Raw genomic sequence first — 25,193 nt, forward strand, 5'->3', positions numbered from 1 at the left:
AACAACAACATGGATAGAGCGACACCTTTGTCAGTTTTACTGAAACAATTTGCGCTGTACTGCACATCATGGAGTACGGTAAAGTTCCCTGTAGTATAGCATATAGGGTTACAGTTATCCCAACCTACCAAACAAATAAGCTTACATAACTACCCATAAGGACACATGTTTTATCATTCATATAATGTAATTTCTATGCTACTGTTGGTTTTTATTTGTAATTCCATGCTAATGTGTTGTGGTGAAAGTGAGGATTGGCCTCAATTGGCTTAGTGGATAAATTTCTCAGGGTAAATATAATGTTGTATTGTGCTAATCCTAGAGCTCATAAGCAACTGTCATCAACTGCTAATGATACACTATCAGTTGCATACACAATATCTATATTTATACAATTCTCAAGGTGTTGCTGGTGACCTGATATCTCCTTGTGATTGTTTAAGCAATGACAGATTGAGGGGAAAGTGACTAATTGATCAAAAATGGTCTCATCTATCACAAGATATCATTGGCGTTTCAACCAGGAGAAATCAAATATCAACTGAACAAAACCTTTGACAGCCCATAAAAGGTGCCTTCCAGACACAACAGGCACAGAAATAGGTCATCACTTGTATCAGGTAATGTTTTATGTAAGTGGTGACGCTGCACATTTCTCAGCTGAGATGTTCGTGTAGTTTCTTTGGTGGAAATACAACGATCAAGACTTAGACTAAACCTAACCCTAACCCTAACCCTAACAATATTAGGCCAATTTGACTGTACATTTTAAGGGCTTATGGTTGTGAAAACAAAAGGTTAATAGGCTTAGACAGACAGAAGTGTGTCTGTCTGCATCCTCATCTAACAGGTGAGTTTCCTCCTCTCACTCTGATAGGCCACCTAAGCACCCCCCAGGGGAGGAGTTACAGCCTCTGGGCTCTTTGGTATTCGCTGAAACAATAAAGGACCTGTCGGTTTATCTGAGAGAAAAAAAAAAAGTCAAATTTAAGTTGAGCTGCTACCCTGAAGACATTCAGAAGTAGCATCACACATCTAGCCTGCAGGCAGTGACTCACCAGAAAATCACTGAAGTCATGGGAGCAACAGATTTAAAGATGCTAAAACTTTTGCTTTTACTGAGTTTAACAGAGGTAAGGTATCATTTTCTCATTATACGCTAATTTTGTCTCAAATCTTTTAAAAAGAACACACTACTAAGAACGTTTTTACCAAATCAATGTACAATAGTTTGCATATTTTGTATCATTTGTATTGTTCAAATTTTATACGTACAGAAAAAAGACTAGTGTATAGAGGGAGGACTTTTGAAACGTATGAACACAGGCTCTTTTGAGTGTCACTGCTTTCAACAAGTACGTGTGGCATGCCCAACCTTAGCTCAATAGACAAATTCATTCCGACCTGAAAGAAATACCTGCACTGACCAGTCCTGAAATCTGTGTTGAGTGAACGTAATGTGCAGCCTGCTGCCTCTCATGCTCCGAGAACATGATACAGGGGATAATTTGCCTCAGGATATAATGTGAAATACCAATAGCTTGCTACCCTTGGAATGAAAATACTGTATGTCCTGTCGTTTTTCATCAAGTAATTTCCTCTTTCCATTCGTTGATTAACCATCTTTTTTTATTTCATTTTCAGATATGTGCGGCTCAAACTGGTAAATGAGCTTCTTTTGACATTTGCCTCAAGTCACTGTATGATGGCCCCAAACTGAAATAATGTGTGCCTTTGTTTGAAATACAAGCTACCTTTAGATTATATCCAGATATGACCTTGAAAGTCCTAAATAAGATTATTCATATTTTGAAAAGTAAATGAAGGCACCCACTCTGAAACCTACTCCAACATGCATATTTCATTACTTACATTTGTACTTTTTACCTAGAATGCTTAAAATATGTTTTGTTTGTCTGCTGTAATACCACCTGTAAGCCTCTATAAATATTTCCTAACATGTATTTCTTCTATTTCTCTTCTAGACATCACTGTGTCTGTGTATACGGTGACATCTAAGAGTATGACGGTGCGTTGGAGCAAGTTCAGCGGTGCCAGCTTCTACAGGATCACGGCAACACCGAGGAACTCTCCCGGGTCATCTGTCTTCTCTCAGTTCAGTGGCAGCTCAGTGATGGGCTCAGTCAACTCCCTCTCCCCAAACACACTGTATGCCATGCAGGTACAGGCCATGGACAATGCCCTCAATGTCCTCAGTAGTGGAGCGACCGAGGAGATAACAGGTCAGTTCACAACAGCAAAATCATGATTAAGGATGAAGCTTTGACTCCTGGTGGTGAAATTGTGGTTCTCCATTTATTTACTGGGTTGAAACTAATATGTGATAAAATAACCTTGATTTGTGTTTCTATCTGTGGGACTGTCCTCCTCTCCACAGCTCCTGAGGTACCCGCAGTCCCTGTGCAGGCCTACTCCAAGCAGAGCAACAGCATCACTGTGGAGTTCACCGAGGTTTCCGGGGCAACCGGCTACATCCTGAGGGCAGAGTCGGTGAGCGGGGATTTCTTCTCGGAGACCGCGGTGAGCGGCTCGCCGGGCACAGTCCTGGAGCTCCAGCCCTACACAGAGTACAGCCTCAGTGTCATGTCTGTCAACACTGGGGGGCGGAGCCAGCCCTCGTACCCCTTCAAAGCCAGGACAGGTATGGGTGATCGTATTGATATTAGAGTCGATAATACCTAGATTCAAACTGTGACATTTCAAATGGAGCCATCTTTTAGGCTTTTGGTGATAGATTCAAAAAATGATTCAAGATCTCCTTAGCCAAGTCTAACAAAACTGATATAGCAACTTCCCTGCACCTATTGAACATAAGGTGTAGGTGTAGATGACCCATTTGTGGGTGCTGCTTACTATGGAAACAGCAATAATGCTAACAGTCTGGGATGTGGAAGAATAGACCACACAATGATCCTCTCCCTCCACTTTCACTCGTCCAGACACAGCAAATTAAAAGCTGTTTACTTAAGATGGTAATCAGTTTATGAAGAGTGAAACGCAGCCTGTCTGTTGTTCCTGCAGGACAATAGCTTGCTATCTTGCTCCACCGGCCATAACGGCGTGTCATTTCACTGGCCCATTGTCACAGTGTCCCTACTCTATGCAACAACCACAGCAGGGTGGAAACTGTATCCATCCTGCGCTTTATCATTCTCAGAATATGAAAAGGAAAACCATGAGAACTAGGTTGTCTCCCCTCCCGAAGGAGAACTGAATGTAACATAATCACAGGGAAATCGGTTCCATTTCACACCTCTTTCAAAAAAGTTTTATTTTTTTGGGTGGTGGATGCAAGGATGGGATCTGTCTATTTTTCCATGTTGAAAATTTCACATTCCATCACCCCCCCCTAATGCCACCACATCAATCAGCTGCATATTGATTGATCATTTCATTACTCTCTATCCTGCGTCCCTGTCCATAGTGGTGGGGGGTCCTGTGTTGAGCACCTCCTCTCCAGCCAATGACACCATCGTAGTGACCTGGTCTCCGGTGGAGCACGCCGTCCGCTACAGCCTCAGCATCATCCAGCAGGGCTCAGACACCCGCATAGAAAGGAACACCAGCAGGACCACAGTGACCTTTGATAGCCTGGAGCCGGGGACTGTCTACTCCATCAAGATCACGGCCTGGGACTCTGACGGACGCCCTGGAGACGACGTCACCGCCTCCCAGATTACACGTAAGCATGGCGATGGCAAGAGTTAGGATGATGACAAAAGATTTGGGTTCCGTTACCTGACTGTTGGGATCTTTTTACCCAAATATGGTTAACACATTTTATCCCAAGCTCTTTTCCACCTAGTGGTCAGCATGAGTCAATACAGCCACCTTAACTACTTCGCTATCTGGATGTAGGATGTACTCCAGACTGACAGTGTTATCACAAATTATCGCTTATTATTCACAATCCCCTTTGAGCAGTTGGTAGTAACATTCATAAGGTCGAACCCCCTTACACCTTCCCTCTCGTCTTTGACTCTCCAGGTCCACCAAGGCCAGATAATGTCCATGTGGAGGGGAAGCCAGGTCGGAATCCAGACCTCACCGTGTACTGGGACGAAGTCCAGGGAGCTGATGTGTACACAGCTTGGAGCAGTAGTGGCCAAAACTGCACCTCAGAGAGAGGAGACAGGATTTCCTGTATCATTGCCCCTACGGTCTGTGGCCAGAACCACTCTGTCATTGTCACTGCCTCAAACAGAGCTGGACCCAGCAGCCCCTCGGATTCAGCAGACTACATTACACGTGGGTATATTGCACAAAACACACGGGCACGCACGCCATTACTGTTGTTTCTGAACCTCCCTCTCTCCATCTCTCTCTCTCTCTGCCAGGCCCATGTCCCCCAGAGAGGATCTGGGTGGAGGAGCACGAGGCAGGCAGCTGCAGGGTGAGGTGGAGTGAGGAGCGGCTGGTGGATTACTATGTGGCCTTCATCAAGAGGGACGACGGGGCCGAGGAGCACTGTAACACCACTAACACCACCTGCCACTTCCATTGCATGTGTGGCTACACCTATCTCACCACTGTCTTCCCCTACAACCAGGCCGGCCCCAGTACTCAAGGACAAGTCCGCAACTACACCACCAGTATGATCGCCATGCGGATGCACACACACACACACACACACACACACACACACACACATACACACAGATCAAGTCAATTGTCAATCACCTAACCTGGATGTAATATTTCTAACCAATGTCAATTATTCTTCTCACCTCATCCTCTCAGTTCCTTGTTGTCCAGAGGATGTTTCCATACAGCTGGTTTCCACAGAGACCCTAGAGATTACATGGTCGCCGGTCCGAGGGGCGGAGCTATATGAGACAACAGCAGCGCAGACTAATGATGTCATCCACTGTAATGACACGGCCCCGGTGTGCGCGCTGTCAGACCTGAGGTGTAACACAGTCTATTCTGTGGTGGTCACACCTTGCAGCGAGTTACGGGGCTGCAACCGCACCTGCAGATCAAACGCACATGAGACAGGTAACATCTTGACCAGACAACAGTAATGGTAGATGCAGACAGGTATCTCCCATCACAAATACACATACACACACATAAAAGAGAGAGACATGTGATTCTGTCAGACATGCTGATGGACTCTCCATATCAAACAGGTAAGACATACCACAATATACATTAACATAATTTGTGATGCTGCATCTGTCTCTGGTATGACAACTCCATTTTCTGTCCTGCTGCAGCGCCGTGCGCACCGGAGGTCCTGAATGTGACGCAGACCAGCTCCTCTTCAGTCAGAGTCCTCTTCAACACCCCCAACACCCCCAACACAAATTACACCATCACCGCCGTCGGACGCACCGACACACACACTTGCCACACGCAGTCCAGCTCCTGTGAGCTCACGCAGCTGCCCTGCGGAACAACCTATGAGGTCATGGCAGTCGCCAGCACAGCCGTAGGGCGAAGTCTACCCAGCTACAATATGCCTTTAGAAACAGGTACTGTGCAGGCCATCAACAAGACTGTGGGGCTGGTTATCATTTGATAATGTGACTGTTTCATCATATCATTTATTTGTGTGAGGAAATTACTGAAGCTTATGTATATGGCACCTAACAACTCTATGGTGTATCAATGGATATTCCTGTCCAGTTGAGGTGTCCCATCGACAGATAAAATGGCATTAGTATGAAACATGAGGCTGCCAGCTACTCCCTCCCTATTTGACTGAGGTTACTTCTAATACAGGGGGAAGAAATGATGATCCCAAAAGTAATAATAAATACTGCATGTTGCCGTTTAATATAGGAGTAAGCCAAGTGATTTAACATGTCTGTCATAATCAGAATATGAGCTCAACTGGGTTATTCTAATTGAGTTATGATGTTTACATGCATCAACCCAAACCTGGATTACTTGAGTAACTGGGTTTAGAATGGAAGTTTCCATGCATGTAAACGTAGCCAGTGAGACTTATAGGGTCCAGTGGAAAAACACTGTGTGTCGCTAAGGCTACAAAATGGACCGTATCATATAAAATCATATATAACACAATATAACCCATGATCACCCTAATGGGCTATATTCCCATAATGTACCATTGCTGAGCTAACTTGAAGTGTTTTAAAGAGCCCCTACAAATGTATATTGCAGGTGCAGTATCATTCAAAATGATGTATGATCATTTGTCCATATCAAGCAGCCATTCACTCCACTGTTGACTCTACTGTACTGTATTCTGCTCCCTAAGGTCCTTGCTGTCCCACGTCTCTGAACGTGGAGCAGGTCACCCAGGCGATGTCCAACGTGACCTGGTCAGCTGGCCGCGGGGCTCGCTCCTACATCACAGGCCTGACATCCACACGGGGGCACGCCAAGTGCCACACTCTGGACACGAACTGCGTAATGGGATGCATCACCTGTGGCACCAACTACAGTGTGAACTTGGAAGCCATCAGCAGCACAGGACACAAGTCACAGTGCAGCTACCATGGATTCTCATCCAGTGAGGACAAGCATATACATACGCACGTGTAATATATACACACACACATACACTACCAGTCAAAAGTTTGGACACACCACATTTTTCTTTATTTTTTACTGACATGGGATAGGGGACACAGCATTTTTCCTTCCTCCCATTGCCCTTAATTTGAACACAGCACCCATGACACAAACATCACACTCAACCTACCACCTGACCCTACTTTTCCTCTCCTCTCCAATCACCCACTTGTAGGTCCTTGCTGTCCGACAAGTGTCAAGCTCTATCGGATGGCCAACAACTCCCTAAGGGTGTACTGGCGCTCCTCAGGCCCCCCTCAGACCCAGAACCACATAGTGGACATGTACGGGACGGCCTCCAACTATACCTGCGTCCCGGCTGCCGGCAGCAACTCCTGTGACGTCCAGGACATCATGTGCGGGGATGTCTACACAGTGGTGGTGGCACCAGTGGGACAGGACGGGGGCAAAATTAGCTTCTGTCCACGTAGGATGTACTCCGGTAAGTCATGAAGGGGGTGGAGTGTGTATACTCAGCTTCTGAAATGATTGAAATAGATAGCGCATTCAAATTTGTGTGTCTAATCTGTTATTGTGTGTGTGTAATATAGGGATTTGTGGTAATTGCTGTGTAATCTCTCTTCTTCTTGTCATATTCACAGTGTCCTGCTCAGGGAATAGCGTTGGTATGGGTAAGTATCCTGTTGTAATGAATGAATCTCCTCTTAAATCTCCTTTTAATTCACGTTTTGTATTTTGCTAGTTTGACTCTAATTAAGTAATTAACTCATCTCATCTTTCTTCAGTGATCTATCGGGGAAAGCGAAGTGTGGATTAAACATGGTAAGTTATTTGTTCAACGGCAACTCCAGATAAGAACATTGTGTCCAAAAAAAAAACAGACAAATCTATTATGTAACAAGCTGAGACTGGCATTGCACTCTCCTTTACATCGCGGCGCTGACTGTAAAGCTGTGAAAGAATTTGATGAAAGCTGCTTTCATAAGACCCGTCCATTGTGTTACTTCACGGCTTGAAGGGTATCTTGTGACAGCATCATACGCATCCATAAACTGACTGTGCCTGTAGTGCGTTGGGAACAATAGGTGTGAATGCTTGGGTAGAACAACAGGGAGAGAGTATAGATGAGCACAGGTGAGGCCGATCTCTATCTCTTTGTTTACCTGTGGGACCGCTGGGACACATATCTGTCCTGCCTGCATCTATGAAACGTGGAAGGAAGAATGGCGGGAACGTGACAAGGGTGAATGAAGATGGAAAGGGTGCTGCAGAAGCGTGACACAGACATGAGGCATCTTATTGTGTCTGACACGGGTTGCCGTAATTGTTGAGCACCCAACCTGTAAGAGGATAGATGTATTTAATGACTCATGATGACTCAGTCTGACAAAGCTTATGAATTCTGTTTTATGCATATACAGTTTCACAAATATTATGATTTTCTTTTGTGCAGAACAACCACTGAATATACTGAAGCGATACTGAACCTGAGATACAGGTTATTCCATCAAGTCCAAGATGATGATCTCTCTCTTGTCTCTTTTGCCTTACAGGGAAAGTTGCCTTACACGTCAACGGCAACTGTGAAGATACCATGTGCCCAGATGAAATATCACTCTTTTGTTTAGAAATACCTGTTTTGTTATTACTGCTGTTTGCATGGCAAACTGTATACAATGTGACAAACTGTTTCTGCTAAATTAATATGATACGAAAAAAGTGAAAACTATGAAACAGAAAACTAAAGAAGAAAACTAAAGAGGACTTGTGGGGAAAAAAATAAATAATAATGTAGGCCCACTGTATCCAATGTATCTGAAAAACAATACAACAAAGTTGTATTATATTACAATTTATTGTTCATTGTAACTACTCATGTTTAATCATTACAGTTTCCTTATCAGAATGAGACTAAGATTTGAAATAACCCCATCATGTAATGGAAGAATATCTAGTAAAAATGGGGGAAAAAGCAGATATAGAAACTATACAGTAAAATCCCACACAAAATTATTCTGGCAATAATCATTCATACAAAAGAATATCAAAGAAAAGCCTTAGGATTTCTCCACGTAGGAAACCTCCATGGGGTTGCTGTTGGACATGTCTCGGGTTGTGAAGGTGGTCGTGAAGCTGGAAGTAGGTTACTGTAAAAGTGGAGCAGCGGGTATCCATCATGTTTGCCTGGAGTCATGCATGGCAAGTCCTACATGGATGATCAGATTGCTGGAGTTGGATTCAATGTTAGCTCTGCATTCATTGCGTTCATGTCTCCTAGCTGACTGATGACAACAATAAAGCACATCCCTGTTGCAATACAACTCTGTGTGGTGTCAATCATCTTGCATGGTCTTTATGTAGCGGAGATAGTCTTCCATGTTTTTGTTCTGGTATGGGAGTTACATACATGAGGCACATTCAATGGTTACTTTAAGAGGAAATATAAGAGATGCATCATATAAAAGGTCTTCTCATACAGTAGAACTATTTTAAATATAATACTACTATAATACATACTGTTGGGCTGAACTTAAATGTAGTATAACTGAACCAAATTTCTGCCTTAGCTTACTGCATCATACATTTCAAGATTGGGTGATCAGTTGGCCAGTTGATTGATTGGCTATTATGGGCCATTCAGAAGCTTCATAAGAGACACTGCTAGAATGCCATGAGAAATACTGGCTACTCATTAATGATTCATGCGAAATAATGATTAATGTAAAATAATGATTAACAATTTTTGACTTGATTTTGATGATGATTTGACTGCTTTAATCGGTTTAATTCAAAATCATAATCCTTTTCTTCGGGTATTTTGCACACTATAATAGCTCCAAATAGGAGGGAATTCGTAATCTCCCACCTTTTAACCCTTCATGAGTCTGAGCACAGCCCCAGGGTCTGCTCGTTCCTTTTTTTCCCTTTTTTTTCTTTTATTCGTCATATGAATCTTATATATTCAAATGTTTTTATTGGGTTTTAAGAAGCAAAAACATACATACACAACAGACATACAACATAAAAAAAAAAAAAAAGTTGATTCATAAATGTAGACTAAAGACGAAAGGAGATGGTGGCCTTCACTGTCAAACTGTCAAAATCAGTCTTGTCTTTTAAATCACTTCTTCAGACCTTCTTCTACAGATGTGCTTTTATGTAATAATGTCTCTCTTTCCAGTATTGTTCCACTATATTGGTTTGTTGGATAACCCTATCCTAACCATGGTCTGTCCTCTTCTTTGCTTGTGTAACCTTGTTTTTGTGTCCTTTATTTGTCTGATTGTAAACCACTTTGCAATCTGTGTTTTTGAAAATAAAATGCTATACAAAGAAAGTTCTGATTCTGATTCAGATTCTGATTATCTGCATAAAACATAAACTCACGTGGGAAACAAGCGTGGTGGCCAATAATCCCACAGGTGCACCACCAACAAACAACTACCAGTCTGAACGCACAGAACATGATGCACTCAGGAACGTTTGGGTCCCGCATGTGGCGGCCACAAGCTACTTGACACCCAGGAGGATGCATTTCACTGTGATGATTTGCATGCCACAGCTCAGGCCTTTCACAATGGGACATACTGCTATACCTCATATAGCTTAGAGACAAACACAAACAGCCAGGGGCTAAGACAGGAGGCTGAGGTGTGGGCCTTTTGTCAAGCCCTTGCTTTGTCACAGCCTTTACACACCACTACACGCAACAGGCTATCACATTCACTTACATAACACCTATGTCGGAATACAGTGGGTATGATTGGGATACTGTACATATCGTGAACAGGAACCACCTGTAGCCATTCATTTTCGCTGGTAATAAAATGATCAGTTTCGTTACGGTGTGGAGTTTCACTACAATATCCTGAGTCACAAAGCAGTACTAATTGGCTTTGATTTATCCTAAAAGGGAATCAAATGCCTTCAATTAATGACATTTGAATAAGTAAGTATTACATGTCAAAGAGAATGAGGAAATAAGAAATAAAACTTTTTTCCCTGGGCTTTTACAGTGTTTCAGATGTCATAAGGGAGATCAAATGTGTCCAAATGCGTCAGTAGGATTATAGACTGTATTATTATTATTATGTAGATTGCATTATGTATTATTATGAAACCAGTGATATTTTTAGTGGACTGAGCAGCAGCAGGCCAGTCCTTGGAGGAGATACAGATGAAGCAAATGAAAGACAAAGAGACAGTTGTAAAGCATGTATCCCTCCTCAAGACACAGCAGCGTGGCCCCAGTCACAATTTGGAAAACTTTTCGGTTCATTGTCTAAACAGCAGTGTAGCATGGTTTATGTTTCAGCTTTTTCATTCAAGTGGCATATTCACTTTCACATAATACATGGTTGCTTCTATGCCCTCTTAATCCCACATTATCTTACAACAAAGACTGACAATCAAGATTAGATGAAATACACAAATATCTAGAAAGACACGTCTTACTTGCCATCTTTCAGTCCTTCCTGTGGCCAATAGCCCATCCACTGTCACTGTTTCACCACAACAAAAATATCCTCAAAACTTCTGTTGACTGTTTTCTCCACCTGTCTCAGATTTTGATAGGATTCTGTCTGATCATACTGTATTTGATCCTACTTCTATAACACAAGGATACCAAACTCTCTGTAATGTCTTCTCCTGGAGCATAATACTACATCAACAAATTTAGAAGACATGAAAAATGAGCAAAACTTTGGTGTACGAGTTATTCCGATTTTTTGGAGTGTGAAATTATTCTGTGAGTGATGTCATCAGAAAAAATGAAGCCTTGATGTGTTATTAACTAGTATGTTCAATGAAATGATGTGTAAATGATGGTAAGCAAGGCTCAAAGGCTCAGTGATATTTTCAGAGTTGTCATAGGAATTCAAATCAAAACAAAGGATTACAACCAAATATCTGATGAACTAAATTCTTATGAAGGAGGATCAATTTCGTCCATTCTAGGAAATAGTACTGATGAAGTTATATACTGGAAAAAGGTCTAAGCCAAAGTATCATATTAGTGGCTATTTTGGTGTCAACTAGGCAGCAATTACACAATATTGTCTAATGACAGAGCTTTTCGAGGAAAAAATGTTGTCATCAATCCAGGAAGGATGTAGCAGGTGCACTATGAGGAATTCACTTTCCCTATAATAATAACTCTTTTTAGTCATTCGATATGTCATACAATAGACCCGATATTGCCTTACAGCAGGCATACGAGGAAGTCAGAATAATTCAAGAAATATTGTGTAGATATTAAGGTAAAAATCACCTCCTAAAACAAATCCTCCAGCTTATGCTTTCAATTTAAGATGAAGTTGGTCCAATACAGAGATGAAATGCATTATTAATATTAGAATAGCACTGAAATATTCTGTAAACATGATGGAATAGCAACCTGAGGCTGAGGATGGTGTGGGGGATTGACAGCACCCCCACCTCCACCTCCTAAGCTTCTCATCATGACATTGAGCCCACAGGCGTCGGGAGTCTCCCTGTCCTCATTTAGGACGTCCTGATTGGTTCTCATGCAGCTGATCTACAGCGCTCAGCCTGTAAAGATTCCAGTTGAGCTGCTGTGTCCAGCACCCATGTGTGGATGTAACTCACTGAAACTCTGACAGTTACCATGGATAAGCTGTGGACATCAATCATCCTACTTTCTGTGACACAGGTAATTATACTTCTTATTGACTTTTTAATTCAATTTCTTTGTCACTGATAAATAAAGCACTATTTCTATTTTCATAATGCATACATTGTGTAATTGTGTAATTTTCATTTATGCCCTTTTCATGTTTGTTTTTTTTAGATACAGTATGTTTTGGCTACAGGTGAGTGTCCTGCTCTCTATATATATGTGGAAAAAAGTAGGGTTTATTAGCAATCACTTTAGGGTTTATAGCTGCCTAACTGTAATCTGCAGAGGTTTTTGTCCAACACTAAAGCAGGTTGGATGGATGATGATGTTATGAGCCACTGTTGCTATTCAGTTCAGAGCCAATCTGCAAGGAAATAATGAATAAAAATAAAAAAAATATGTATAATAGTAATAAATAAATAAATAAAAAACATCATAAACATTAATCTTTAAAAATATATTGTTTGTCCAAGCATTCGCACAGTAATGATTATGTCTTTTATCAAAATGCATAGTTCATCTTTTTTAATGAATGTATAACAATTGAATGTCTCAATAGCAGCCTCAGAATTAGCCAAAATGCGATTTTGATCAAAACTACCTCTAAAATATAAATGAAAGAAAGGATATGGACCCTATCATTGTAAAGCTACCACAGTGAATGAAGGCTATAAAGGATTTTGAAAGTATATGAAAGCAGTTGCTTGTGGTGAAAGGTTTTGGCAAATTAGAAATGCCAATTAAGAGGAAGCCATTCAGAGAGATGAACTGCATCCTTCGGTGAGCCAGAATCTTGCAGGGTGAGGTTGGTTCTTGGTTCCCTTCCAGTATGAGAGTGCACCATGCGGACCGCACCACTGGTCACTGGATGGCTTGATCTAAACCTCTTTGGGGTGGATGAGCATGAAAAGAAGAGTAAATGCTAGGGATGTTTCTGTCACCACATGACAACCCACCTGGACAGTGGGGTTCTCTGGTGCACAACCACAGACATCAGCATTAATAAAACAACAAATATGAAATTTAATCCCTCCAAGAGTAGTGCTGTAGCGCTGAGCAGAACTTTTAGAACTACAACCAATGCAAAAAAAAAAAAATCCTAATTTGGCTGGGCAGTGCACATTATATTTAATCTGGCATTTCCCTTCTAATGAAAAATCTATATAATATTCCTATGAGAACTTAAAGTGTGTTTAAGAACCTTATTGTACTGTATGGTACTTTTTGTTTCATCTCATTTGGTATTACTAAAATAATGCTATAGATTTTTATGCAGTGGTTTTGCTGTAATACTTGTATAATATCCTTTGTAGCATCTTTTATAGGATTTACTGCTGTAGCAACCCACCGCCCAACTGTAACAATTATCTGTTTCCTTTGTTATATATTAAGTGTATCATATAGAAACAAACCAAATAATTTATGGCCTCATCTATCTTTTCCAGGATGTAGTATTACGTCAGTGTCATCTCCCTCAGCATCAACACTGAAAGTGGTATGGAGCAGCAACAGTGCCGCGTCAACTTATTTACTGGACTTCAGAGTCGTGAACTCTACCAGTATTGCCCCAGTGGTGGTGTCGATGTCTAGATACAGCACACAGAGGCTGGTTCAGGGATTAAGGCCAGGACGTACCTATGAAGTAACATTCAAGGCCTTCCAATATTACAACATACTCTGCAGTGACAAGCAAATAGCCATGACAGGTGAGGACGCTGTTTTCAAAGTAACCAGCCTAATAAATCAGATTTACCCCTTTGTTGAATAATCTTAAATCCTTTATTTTACATTCCCACAGTGCCCGCCACGTCCCAAATCACCTTATCCAAAGCTATTTCGAGTACCTCTATCAGTTTTGAGTGGTCCAGTGTGTTTGGGGCGGACCGCTACTTCTTGATTGTGGAGGAGTTTTTTAGTTCTCCGCCACAGAGATACAACCAGAGCTTCACCACCCTGGGAGGACAAGTGGATGGCCTGACTCCTTCCACAACGTACAACTGTTATGTTTACTCCTCCAACAGTGCTGGGTTGGGGGCCCGCAGTGGAATAAGGACAATCACAACATGTAAGTCTACATGGGATGTTGGATTTGCTTATTTGTATTCAGAGGGAATAATTCATGTAATATAGACTTGGAAGTTGGATATTTCTAAATGCACGGTTAGCTACTAAACTGGATGTGATGTGTGTACCAACCCTTTGAAAAATATGGATATTTGTAAATAACTATAGATTTATAAATCTATAGCTCTAAATAAATGTGTTAGATTAACACCAGTATTTTCTCCTGGAAGTGGTGCAGCCGCCGACTGGTGTGACTCTTGTGTCAACGGGAAAGAGCACCGCCCGGGTGACATGGAACCCTGTGAGTAAAGTCCTGCTGTATCAAGTGACAGTCACTGACAGCGACCCCAGCATCGCCCCAGTCATCAGGAACACTTCGTCCACAACCATGGATATCAGTAATCTGGAGCCCTGCTCCACCTACACAGTGGGGGTATCATCAGTCAACGTCTTCCTCGTGGCTGGAGAGGCCTCTAACGTCATACACAACACCTCTAGTAAGTATTTGAGAGGCAGAATTGATTTGTCAGAAAGACTGATAAGTCTCACTGAAAGGTGAACAGACACGGTGAACCTCTCCATCATGAGATCTGTTTATCTCTCTCTTTCTTCAGACATAAACCCAGTGACAACAGTCTCTGTAGACTACAGCTGCTCCAGCGGCATGGTGACAGTGACTTGGGGTTTGGTATTTGGGGCCAACTCCTACAGGGCCACAGCTGTTGATGGTAATGGCACGGCTCTGAGCTGTACCTCCGACTCCACCAGCTGCCAGATCACCATGCTCAAATGTGGAGAGAAGTACCAGGTCAAAGTCACAGCAATCTCTGACGACTGTGAGAGTACCTCCAACACCTCGATGCTGTTTGACACAGGTGAGGGACACGTGGGCACATACAAACGTGCAGTGTCACTTTTTATTCTTTGTCTCCACCTTTCCCTGTCTTAAATTCCCTTTATGTGCCTCATCATCCATCTCTATATCTCTATACGTTTCCCACACGCATGCACACACCCTCTCGTTTTACCTCAGGTGTCTCTCTTTCTCTGTCACACACACTCATACTTCTAGATACACTGTAAGCTCTTGTCAAAAAAGTTCCCCTTAAGTCCGTCCTGTGGGATTCTGTTAAGGTTCCTCCCATGGTGTCCTATGCTGTTTTCTCATGCTGAACGGTGAAACACACCCTCTCATTAGCCACCAGGAACTGCCATCCAACACCAGCTGATCTAAAGTTCTTTACAGTCTATTCAAGTGAGGGAGTTATCTCAAAAGGTCAGCTATAGTATCAGTCTGGGAAGACACACACAGTCCGCCCAGGGACCTGATCTAGTGTCTGGCGCACACACCTAGGCATGTGTTTACTATAGAGTGAGAAGTGTATTTAAATTGAAAGAAAACAAAGAGACAAAAGGAGTCAAATCTCGTGTTTCTTAGATGCTGTTGGTTGACTTGCAACAATAGAGGGCGAAAGTCTACTGTCTGTTAGCCTGTGAATCTGTTGTAAATGTCAAAAATCTACTGCTGTTTTACAATTTTCACTTGTTAATATAAACTCAACTGCCCTCTCAGCCAATAACATTATCTCTCTTGTATCATTCATGTTCCATGGCACCCTTTGCTTTTATTTCCTCTCCATTTACAATACTGCAGTTCCTAATCCTCTGCCTCTTCTCTGTACCCCCTAGTCCCCTGCGCTCCTGCTGAACTTCAGACCTACCGTGAATGCTCCAGCAATGTGATCATCTTTAGCTGGCAGCCCACCAACAACACCTACTACTATGTGGCCACCGCCGTGGACAACACAGGCAGGGTGGTTGAGTGTAGGACTGCAGACAACACGTGTTACTTCACCAACACCGGCTGCGGTCAATCCTACACGTACAATGTGTACGCCGTCAGCACGTGTAACAGTGAAGTCAGCCCCCCTAAATTCGTCCGAACCTGTGAGTAGGACTTGAGTCGGTTTGTTTACATACAGGGTTAGAGTTTTGTAAATGTTTGTGATTCTGGAACGGTGATGTCTTTAATACAAAAGTAGGGATACATCAGTGAAAGTACAGATTCTGGACAATCCCACAACGCATCTGTTTAGGTTCTTTCTGAATGTGAAAAGTGGATTGTGGGACTTGTGAAAATTTGCAGCTAAAGTGTGAAGATTCCTAGTTTAAATTTGATGTTCAAAATAATACAATTTTGACTTAGTTTACTTGTGTGTGCAAGACGTGGACACACCCACCATGATGACATAATGCCCCATTTACCATGTACCATGTTGGTGGGACATGATGAAAAAGGCCAGCAGGCCACATTACCTTAATCTTCTCTTTTTCTGTTGTTGTTTTCTTTTTTTCTCTTCATTCCTCCAGCTCCTTGTCCACCAACAAATGTGAGGACATCAGCTGACTGTCAGTCAGAGGTGCTGATCACTAGTTGGGATACTGCGGCTGGCGCTCTTTCCTACTTTGTAGAAGCGCAGGGGAACACCGGAGAAATCTACAACTGCAGCTCCTTCAGCAACAGCTGTGCAGTGGCTGGTGTGCCATGTGGGGAACACCTCAGTGTGTGGATCGTTGCCACGGATGATGACTGCTCCTCTAACAAGGTGCTGGGAGAGGTGGCTGAGACTGGTAAGCACTGGGAGCTGTGGTAGGAGGGATAATGGGTTATGCTCTGTTTTGCTCTTGATTAGTGAGAGATTGGTCTAACACATACTGCAGGACTACACTCACACCATTGTCTTTCTCTTTCCCCCTCCCTCCAGTTCCCTGTACCCCCACCAATGTGTCAGCATTAGTTGACTGCAGCCACGATTCTGCTAGGGTTAACTGGACCCAGAGCATGGGTGCTGTATTTTACATTGCCATTGCTCAGCATGAGGATGGGGCGGTGCGTAGCTGCAGTGCAATGGGCACCAACTGTCTGATCGAGGGCCTGAGCTGTGGACAGAACTACACTGCCAGCGTTATCGGCACAAATATGAAGTGCAACAGCACTGCCAGCGAGCAGGTCAACATAATGACAGGTACGACAGAAGACTGGTCTAATTTAAAAATGGGATTTATGGCCGAGATTAGTAATTGTGTCATGAGGAGGGAGACATGATATGGCTGCTCACTTGTCTGCTGTTCTACTCCATCTCCCATTTCTTTCTACTCATTGGAAGCTCTGAAACTCTTCTTCCAGCCTTTGTAGACACACGCAAAAGACAAAAGCAATCATGGTATAATAAATGTATAATGTGTAACCCTAATGCCCAAAGTCAGATCTACTGTACAACATCCACACTCTCCTACAAAATCGTCTGCCTCTTCTCCAGCCCCCTGCCCTCCAACGAACGTTGAGGCATTCAGAGACTGTGCAGCCAATCATGCTCTGATCGTCTGGCAGAACCATCAGCCCACAGGCTCCTACATCGCAACCATAGAGGATCAGAGCGGAGGTCGGCTCAACTGCACCAGCAACACCACCAACAACTGTAAAATCTTCCATCTGCCCTGTGGAAAGACATACAGCGTCACTGTCACCTATAACGACGGAAACTGTCCCTCCACCTCAGCACCTATCAGCATGGATTCAGGTACTGCAACTACAACCTGGGGTTAAGTGAAATAAGGAACGAGTGCATTTGAGTCTCAATTTATGCCTCAATTAATGAGACCTTGCCCTAATTGTCTCTTTTACATTTTTAGATGTATCACATTATTTACTTAAACATCACTGAAGATAAGTCATTAAAGTGCATAAAAGCTCTTGTTTTAAACCAAACTCTTGTGTATTTTTCCCCTTCTTCCCCTTCTTTTCTCTTCTTCCAGTCCCATGCATTCCTCAGGATGTGCGGACCAGTGTGGCCTGCAGCACTGGGGAACTGACAGTCGCCTGGAACATCTCTGTTCCCACAGAGAACTACACCACCATCATCTCCTCAGGAGCGGGTGAGAGCCTACGCTGTAACTCCACGGACACCCAGTGCACCCTGGGAGGCTTGGCATGTGGGAGCTCCTACATGGTGACGGTCTCTGCCGTCCATGGGACCTGCTTGAGTCAGCGGAGCACAGAAGTCACTGTACACACTGGTGAGGGACGCAGATTTGACTAAAACGCTCATAATCTATATTGATGATGTACATACAGCAATGAGACTTCAACCAATGTCTTGCTCGCATACAACCTCTAACCGCTCTCTCATCTATATTCCCCTCCAGTGCCATGTGCCCCCACCAATGTCACAGCGACCCAAATATGTGGGCAGAATTCTGCTGACGTGACCTGGGTGGCCAGCCTCGGTGCCATCAACTACACTGCTGTTGCTGTGAGTGGGGGGGGTCACAGGTCAGAGTGCTCCACCAATGACACGTCCTGCAGCCTCCATGGGCTCCAGTGTGGGGAGGTCTACACCATTGGTGTCGCAGCAGTAGACGACAGCTGTAGCAGTCAGCAGAGCCAGACGTTCTCTCTGCACACAGGTAACATAATATGTATCATTTATTATTTATGGCTTGAAATCTCACATGAAAGTGTTTTTATTCTTATTAATGTGTCATTACAGTGTCGTTAATAATGACCTCATTGACAGTCTAATAAGCAACCCTCACTTCCCTCCCCAGTTCCATGCCCTCCCTCCAACCTGTCCAGCCAGTTGAACTGTACTGCTGGGACCGCCCAGCTGTCCTGGTCCCCCAGCCCGAATGCAGTGACCTACGCTGTGCAAGCCAGAGGGGCTGTTGGAGGGATCCTGTCCTGCAACAGCTCCAGTCCAGGCTGCCTGCTGAGCGACCTGATCTGTGGCCAAGAGTACAACATCGTTGTGTCTGCCTCTGACGGCAGCTGTACCAGCCCCTTCAGCGCCCCCCTCAGACAAGACCCAGGTACTAAAAAAGCCGTTGAGTCTCGTTTATCAAGTGCTGATGAGACCTGGGTCAAATAGCATTTGGAAATAATTCTTGGTGTTTGCTTGCCCCATTGGACAATGCAATCAGTGCTAGAAAGGTGAAACAAATTGCAAACCGAGGGATAGACGTATAGTTGAGATCATTAAATCATATGTGAGTTACTGATGTGATTTTTGGTGAGGCGTGTTGCAAACTGTTTGTTGTGGGCATATCCTCTGGTTATGCAAGAAGTTTTCATCCTCTTTCCATCTCTCTTTCATTCTCTCCTTAAATATGTTCTAGATCTGTCACAATCTATAGCTATGTAAAAATATGTACAGTATAGCTTAACTTGTAAGAAAATGTATCAAGAAGTGTCAGTTTTCACTGGGAAATCCCAATTCTATTCTATTTTTTTTTTTTTTTTTACATAAATTGCACCCTGGTTTCATGGATTGAGAATTTGTGGAATCATATTTTGCCTATATCCAGTGCAACTATTCAGAAAGTTTTTGATTCAGTGCCATATTTTCCTATCTGTCTCTGTTAGCACCCTGTGCTCCAATGAACGTGAGCACAAACCTGCTGTGTGACACCAATATCCTGATGGTCAGCTGGAACCCTGCTGCTATGCCACTCAACTACAGTGCCACTGCCATGCCGCTGGCTGGGGATGTTAGCCCAGTGACCTGCCATACTGAGGACACTGAGTGTAGTCTGAGCGGCCTTCAGTGTGGACAGACTTATAATGTCTTGGTCAGAGCCTCCTACGGTAGCTGCAGTGGACCATACAGTGCCGTACAGACTGTGCAAACAGGTAATAAGGATGTTGTTGGTGATTATGTTGATATCCATCCCAATGGCAGAATCAATAACGGTCTTAAAAATATACACCACCAGTCAAACGTTTGGACACACGACATTTCTCTTTATTTATTTTCCACATTTTAGAATAATAGTAAAGACATCAAAACTATGAAATAACACAAATATAATTATGCAGTGACCAAAAACATGTTAAACAAATCAAAACTATCTTATATTTTGGTCTAAGAAACAAATTTCAAGCATTTAAGCATAAGCCTTTAGATCAAAATGACTTTAAGATAATGAAAAACATAGTATTCAATCAGGTGTGTCCAAACTTTTGACTGGTAGTGTATTACTTTGACAATGAATGCTGTATGGATAAATTGAAGAAGTGGCCTGAGCAAATGTTAAATAAAACCTACAGTTATGTTCATGCTCTTTATTGTGTACTCTGTGTGATGTCTTGCCCCAGCACCCTGCGCCCCTCAGAGCTTAGCAGGAACGACGGCCTGTGGCACACACTCTCTTCTGGCCTCCTGGAACGCTTCCCTTGGTGCTACATCCTACACAACTACTGTGACTGGTCCCAACGGCTTCTCTGAGACTTGCTCCTCACCAAGCCTCACATGTTCCGTCACTGGCTTGCAGTGCGCCAGTCAGTACAGCATCGCAGTAACGTCACAGGGCAGCCACTGCAGCAGCTCTCCAAGTCAAACTGTCCTGATGACAGGTCAGATTGTGCGGCATATTTTTGTAGATTTTATGTAACTCACAAAGTGTCATCATTTGTAACTCACACATTCACACAATTGTCTTCTCTCTTCTCTGCCCCACCAGGACCCTGTGACCCAACCAATGTGACCGGTGTCCTCCAGTGCGGCTCGAACACGGCCACTGTGTCCTGGGATGCCGCTGCTGGGGCTGTGGCCTACACCGTGCTGGCCCAGGAGGACGGCTCTCAGCATTACACGTCCTGTAGAAGCAGTGCGACCTCCTGTCAGCTGAGCCAGCTGAACTGTGGGACAGTGTACAACCTGACTGTGCTGGCTGAGGACGCCACCTGCAACAGCACCGGAGACACCAGCACAGCCCTCATGACAGGTAGGGAGGAAAAAGAAAAGCTGCCGAGAAATAAAACTCAACATAAAGTACCAACAGCATGAGATAGTAAGCGTCACAAACACATCTATTAGAAATGGCGGAACATTTAGTATCTGTGTAGAAACAACCAACACATCTGGTATCCTACTCATAATTCCACTGTTTCTTCTTTCATTTCTCCTTCTCAGCTCCTTGCCCTCCCTCCATCCAGAGCAGCACCCTGATCTGCGGCACCAACTCTACCTCTCTTTCATGGACGCCCGTGGCCGACGCCACAGGTTACACGGCTACTGCGACAGATGCCACGGGCCACATGGTTTCGTGCAGCTCGGCTACTACTACCTGCGAGCTGACAGGTCTCGTCTGCAGCGAGACCTACACAGCCGCGGTCGTTGCACGGGGAAGCCAGTGTGACAGCGCACCCGGCTCCAGCATCAACATTACCACAAGTGAGTGTGAGATAGAGTGAGAGAGAGAGAGAGAGAGAGAGAGAGAGAGAGAGAGAGAGAGAGAGAAAAATGAGTGGGAGATGAATCTTGTCTTGACTGCTCCACCACAGTCTAGTCTTTTTTATTTATATAGCCCTTTATCACAAGCATGTCTCAAAGAGCTTTACATAGCATCATATACAGTACATGTCATATACATACTACATCATATATACATAATATATATATATATACACATAATTTACATCCTATACTACGTCATATACATGCTTCATATTAAATAATACATCATATACATCATTTTACTGGATTATATACATCATATACCATCATATCATATCATCCCCTCTCATTTCAGCTCCCTGTTCTCCGACCATCATGTTTAAGCACTACGCCTGTGGCAACAGCTCAGCAGCGGTTGGCTGGACCGACCCAGCGGGCCGCGTCACCTTTCTGGCTCGGCTGGAGGGAGCAGGGCATCTGGATAGCTGCATGACTACAGATACCAGTTGTGTGTTCAACAGCCTTCACTGTGGCCTGGACTACACCGTGACAGTCCAGGCTCAGGGAGCGCAGTGCAACAGCACCCCAAGCATGAGTGAATCCATGGAAACAGGTATTGATCCTTCCACATGCTATAGTGCTTATAAACAAGCCAAAAACCTTACTGACAGATGCAGGTAAAGGTGAAAGAAGGATTTAAGTCCAGATGTTTGCTGGACTTCACAAGATGTCAGTTGATGCACTGTACGTTTAAATTTCTAATAATAACTGTGGATTGTCCCCTTTAATTAATCCAGCCACCATCTTTGTGTTTTCTTTTTCTCTTCCCAGTCCCCTGTGCCCCGCAGAATGTTAGCGCCAGTCTGGTGTGTTTCAACCATTCAGCCCTGGTGACATGGGTGGGAAGCCCCAGTGCTGTAGCATACAATGTGACAGCGACAGGCCAGGATGGACACACACACCACTGCCACACCAACACTACCAGCTGTCAGCTGCCCGACTTGCACTGCGGTGAAACCTATGATATCACAGTCTTACCGCACTCCGAGTCATGTGCTGGACACCCGAGCGCAGCTTACATCTTCAGTGCAGGTACAGAAACACTAAGACTTGAAGTTGGAGATCCATATTCTAATCTAAGCAGTTTTCAATGAAATAAATTAATGAAAAACACCCTTCCACTTCAATCCAGAGACAAATAAAATCCTTTCCTTTTCTCCAGGTCTTTGCCCCCCCAGTAATGTCACTGTGTCTCCGGCGTGTGAGGGCAGCACTGTTTACTGGTCTAATGTAACAGGGGCAGACATGTACATAGCAACAGCAACAAGTCAAAGTGATGGACACACTCACAACTGTAGCTCAAACAACTTGAGCTCATGCTCTTTCACTGACCTTCACTGTGGTCAAACCTACCATGTCACGGTCGTAACTGTGGACAGGGGCTGCCACAGCGAGCCAAGCTCAGCCGTGGAGCTGAGAGCAGGTGAGAGGAAAGAGTAATAACCTGCTGCTGGCTGAATGAATGAATGAATGGATAAATGAATGAATGAATGAATGAAAGTGGTAGAGGCAGTAGTAATTTCTTGACCTGTGTAGAGAAAGACTTGCCGTTTAAACATCTCTTTGTGTCGTCCCAGCCCTGTGCCCGCCTACTAACTTGATGGGCCAGGTCAACTGTGCCACCAACGATCTGTCCCTCGCATGGAGCCCTGTGGCTGGGGCCACCTACACCTTAAACTCTCAGATGTTAGGCCCCGTGATCCTCGCTTCAAATTACACTGTCACCCAAACCACACACCACTTCACCGGCCTGTCGTGTGGACAGAAATACGCCTTCCGCATTGCAGCAAGTGATGGAACCTGCCAAAGCAGCTACAGCCCACCTATAGAAATAGGCACAGGTAGGACAGGTTTCTATGGCAACTGTGGGAAGACTTACTTGCTGCAGTAGAGTTATAAAAATATAATCAAAATCTAAAATCAGTAATGTATAAATAATAATATAATATAATAATAATATAAATGTAAGTCAACATAATGTTAAGTGTCATCCTTGTTGCGCCTGTACCTCCTTTAGCCCCTTGTCAGCCTACCAACTTTGCTGCTCGTGTGGACTGTGGAACAAACAAGGGGAATTTCTCCTGGGATGAGAGCAACGGAGCAGATTTCTACACCGTCGAGGTGACAGGAGACCACGGCCATGTAGCTTCCTGCTCCTCCAATGACAGCTCCTGCGCTGTGAAGCTTCACTGCGGCCGCTCGTACTCTGCCTCACTGGTGGCATCCACAGATAGCTGCAACAGCAGCCAGCATGCTGACATTCACTTTGACTCTGGTAAGACATGAACACACGCTTACATCTGGTAAAATCACTCAGACAGGCATGCCTCTACCTATGCACAAATACACACCAATGCACACACATCTTTCCCATGGTATCATTAGTTTACTTATTGATAAGATCAATCCAACATAGTCCCCTATAGATCAAGGTGTAGAGAATGGCAGTAACACTGCTTAGGTTAGAGGTTCAATTCCCACTGGGGCCACCCATGTTAAAATGTATGCACTAATGGTTATGACTAATAAACAGTTTAGTCACTTAGTTATCACACCTCAATGTCTACATAACTGAGTATAAAACAAGTGCTCATCTCGAACTAAACTCTCTCCCTTAGCCCCCTGTCTCCCAGAGAATGTCGTGGCGGAGCTGGAGTGTGATGCCAATGTGTTGACTGTGAGCTGGCAGCAGACTCCAGGCACAGATAACTACACAGCCATGGCCATCAGCAGTGATGGTTACAGCGCCTCCTGTGACTCCATTTCCAACTCCTGCTCCATCCATGGCCTAAAGTGTGGCCAGACTTACGAGGTGGCTGTCAATTCCTCCTCCGTTCACTGCGACATCATTGCTGGCTCTGACTATAAGGTCCAGTCTGGTGGGTGCAACTCTGTCACGTTCATAATTTGATCTTCAAAAATACTATGTTACCAAAACCAACACGGGAACAATGACTTATATGATTATAATGGGCGATCTCCTCTTGTTTCACTCTCCCCTAGCTCCCTGTAAACCTGAGAACACCACTGTTGACCTGAACTGTAGCACCAACGGCATCACGGTAAAATGGGATCACGCCGGCACAGCTCAGAACTACACTGTGAGAGCCACCGCCACCTCGGGTGTTAACTCTACCTGTAGCTCCAGTGAGACCAGCTGTTCCTTCCTGGACCTGAGCTGTGGAGAGAGCTACACTTTCACTGTGATGGGACACACTAATGTGTGCATGAGCGAGATGAGCACCCCTATGGAGCAGCTCACTGGTACACTGAATAAATAAACTCTGACAGCCATTTCTATACATGTGCAGTATTATGTCCATATGAAAACGTGTTATCTGTTGTTTTATGACCTTGAGCTGCTTAAACACATTGCTCATCCTTCTGTCTTGTTCTCTCGCTCTCATTCCCCCATCCTCTCTATCCTATTTTTCCCCATCTCTTTCTTTGAACTGTACTTACTCTCCCTTTCTAGCCCCATGTCCTCCTACCAGTGTGTCAGCCAATCTGGACTGTAGTACAGGTGAAGCCCTGGTCTCCTGGAGTAGTGCTGCTGGAGCCACAGCTTACAGTGTGCATGCACACAGCCAATATGGACACAACTCCTCCTGCAGTAGCGTCGGGACATCATGTAGCCTTAGCGACCTGGTCTGTGGACAGGAATA

The 25,193-nt window shown here is 44.0% G+C and overlaps 2 protein-coding genes across 2 annotated transcripts; both read left to right on the forward strand.

Moving 5' to 3' along the window:
* The first annotated feature begins 1,076 nt into the window (after nucleotides 1-1,076).
* On the forward strand, nucleotides 1,077-8,285 carry LOC139658685 (fibronectin type III domain-containing protein 7-like). The gene is made up of 14 exons (XM_071536839.1): nucleotides 1,077-1,133; nucleotides 1,645-1,663; nucleotides 1,986-2,243; nucleotides 2,399-2,662; nucleotides 3,446-3,703; nucleotides 4,009-4,269; nucleotides 4,359-4,613; nucleotides 4,762-5,019; nucleotides 5,241-5,498; nucleotides 6,251-6,505; nucleotides 6,743-7,009; nucleotides 7,170-7,199; nucleotides 7,314-7,350; nucleotides 8,082-8,285. Exons 1-13 carry the CDS (start codon nucleotides 1,077-1,079, stop codon nucleotides 7,343-7,345), a joined length of 2,472 nt encoding a protein of 823 aa, XP_071392940.1. The 3' UTR covers nucleotides 7,346-7,350; nucleotides 8,082-8,285.
* Nucleotides 8,286-13,011: 4,726 nt separating this feature from the next.
* On the forward strand, nucleotides 13,012-21,485 carry LOC139658697 (fibronectin-like). The gene is made up of 16 exons (XM_071536849.1): nucleotides 13,012-13,084; nucleotides 13,615-13,875; nucleotides 13,968-14,234; nucleotides 14,464-14,730; nucleotides 14,848-15,108; nucleotides 15,923-16,180; nucleotides 16,604-16,864; nucleotides 16,999-17,259; nucleotides 17,554-17,814; nucleotides 18,050-18,310; nucleotides 18,440-18,700; nucleotides 18,842-19,102; nucleotides 19,656-19,922; nucleotides 20,388-20,645; nucleotides 20,753-21,016; nucleotides 21,205-21,485. Exons 1-16 carry the CDS (start codon nucleotides 13,012-13,014, stop codon nucleotides 21,483-21,485), a joined length of 4,023 nt encoding a protein of 1,340 aa, XP_071392950.1.
* The last annotated feature ends 3,708 nt before the right edge of the window (nucleotides 21,486-25,193 follow it).

This window comes from Centroberyx affinis, unplaced genomic scaffold, assembly GCF_046629955.1.
Source record: "Centroberyx affinis isolate AG114_WGS23_722 - 3 ecotype Tasmania unplaced genomic scaffold, CSIRO-AGI_Caff_v1 ptg002950l_1, whole genome shotgun sequence".
Lineage (NCBI taxonomy): Eukaryota > Metazoa > Chordata > Actinopteri > Beryciformes > Berycidae > Centroberyx > Centroberyx affinis.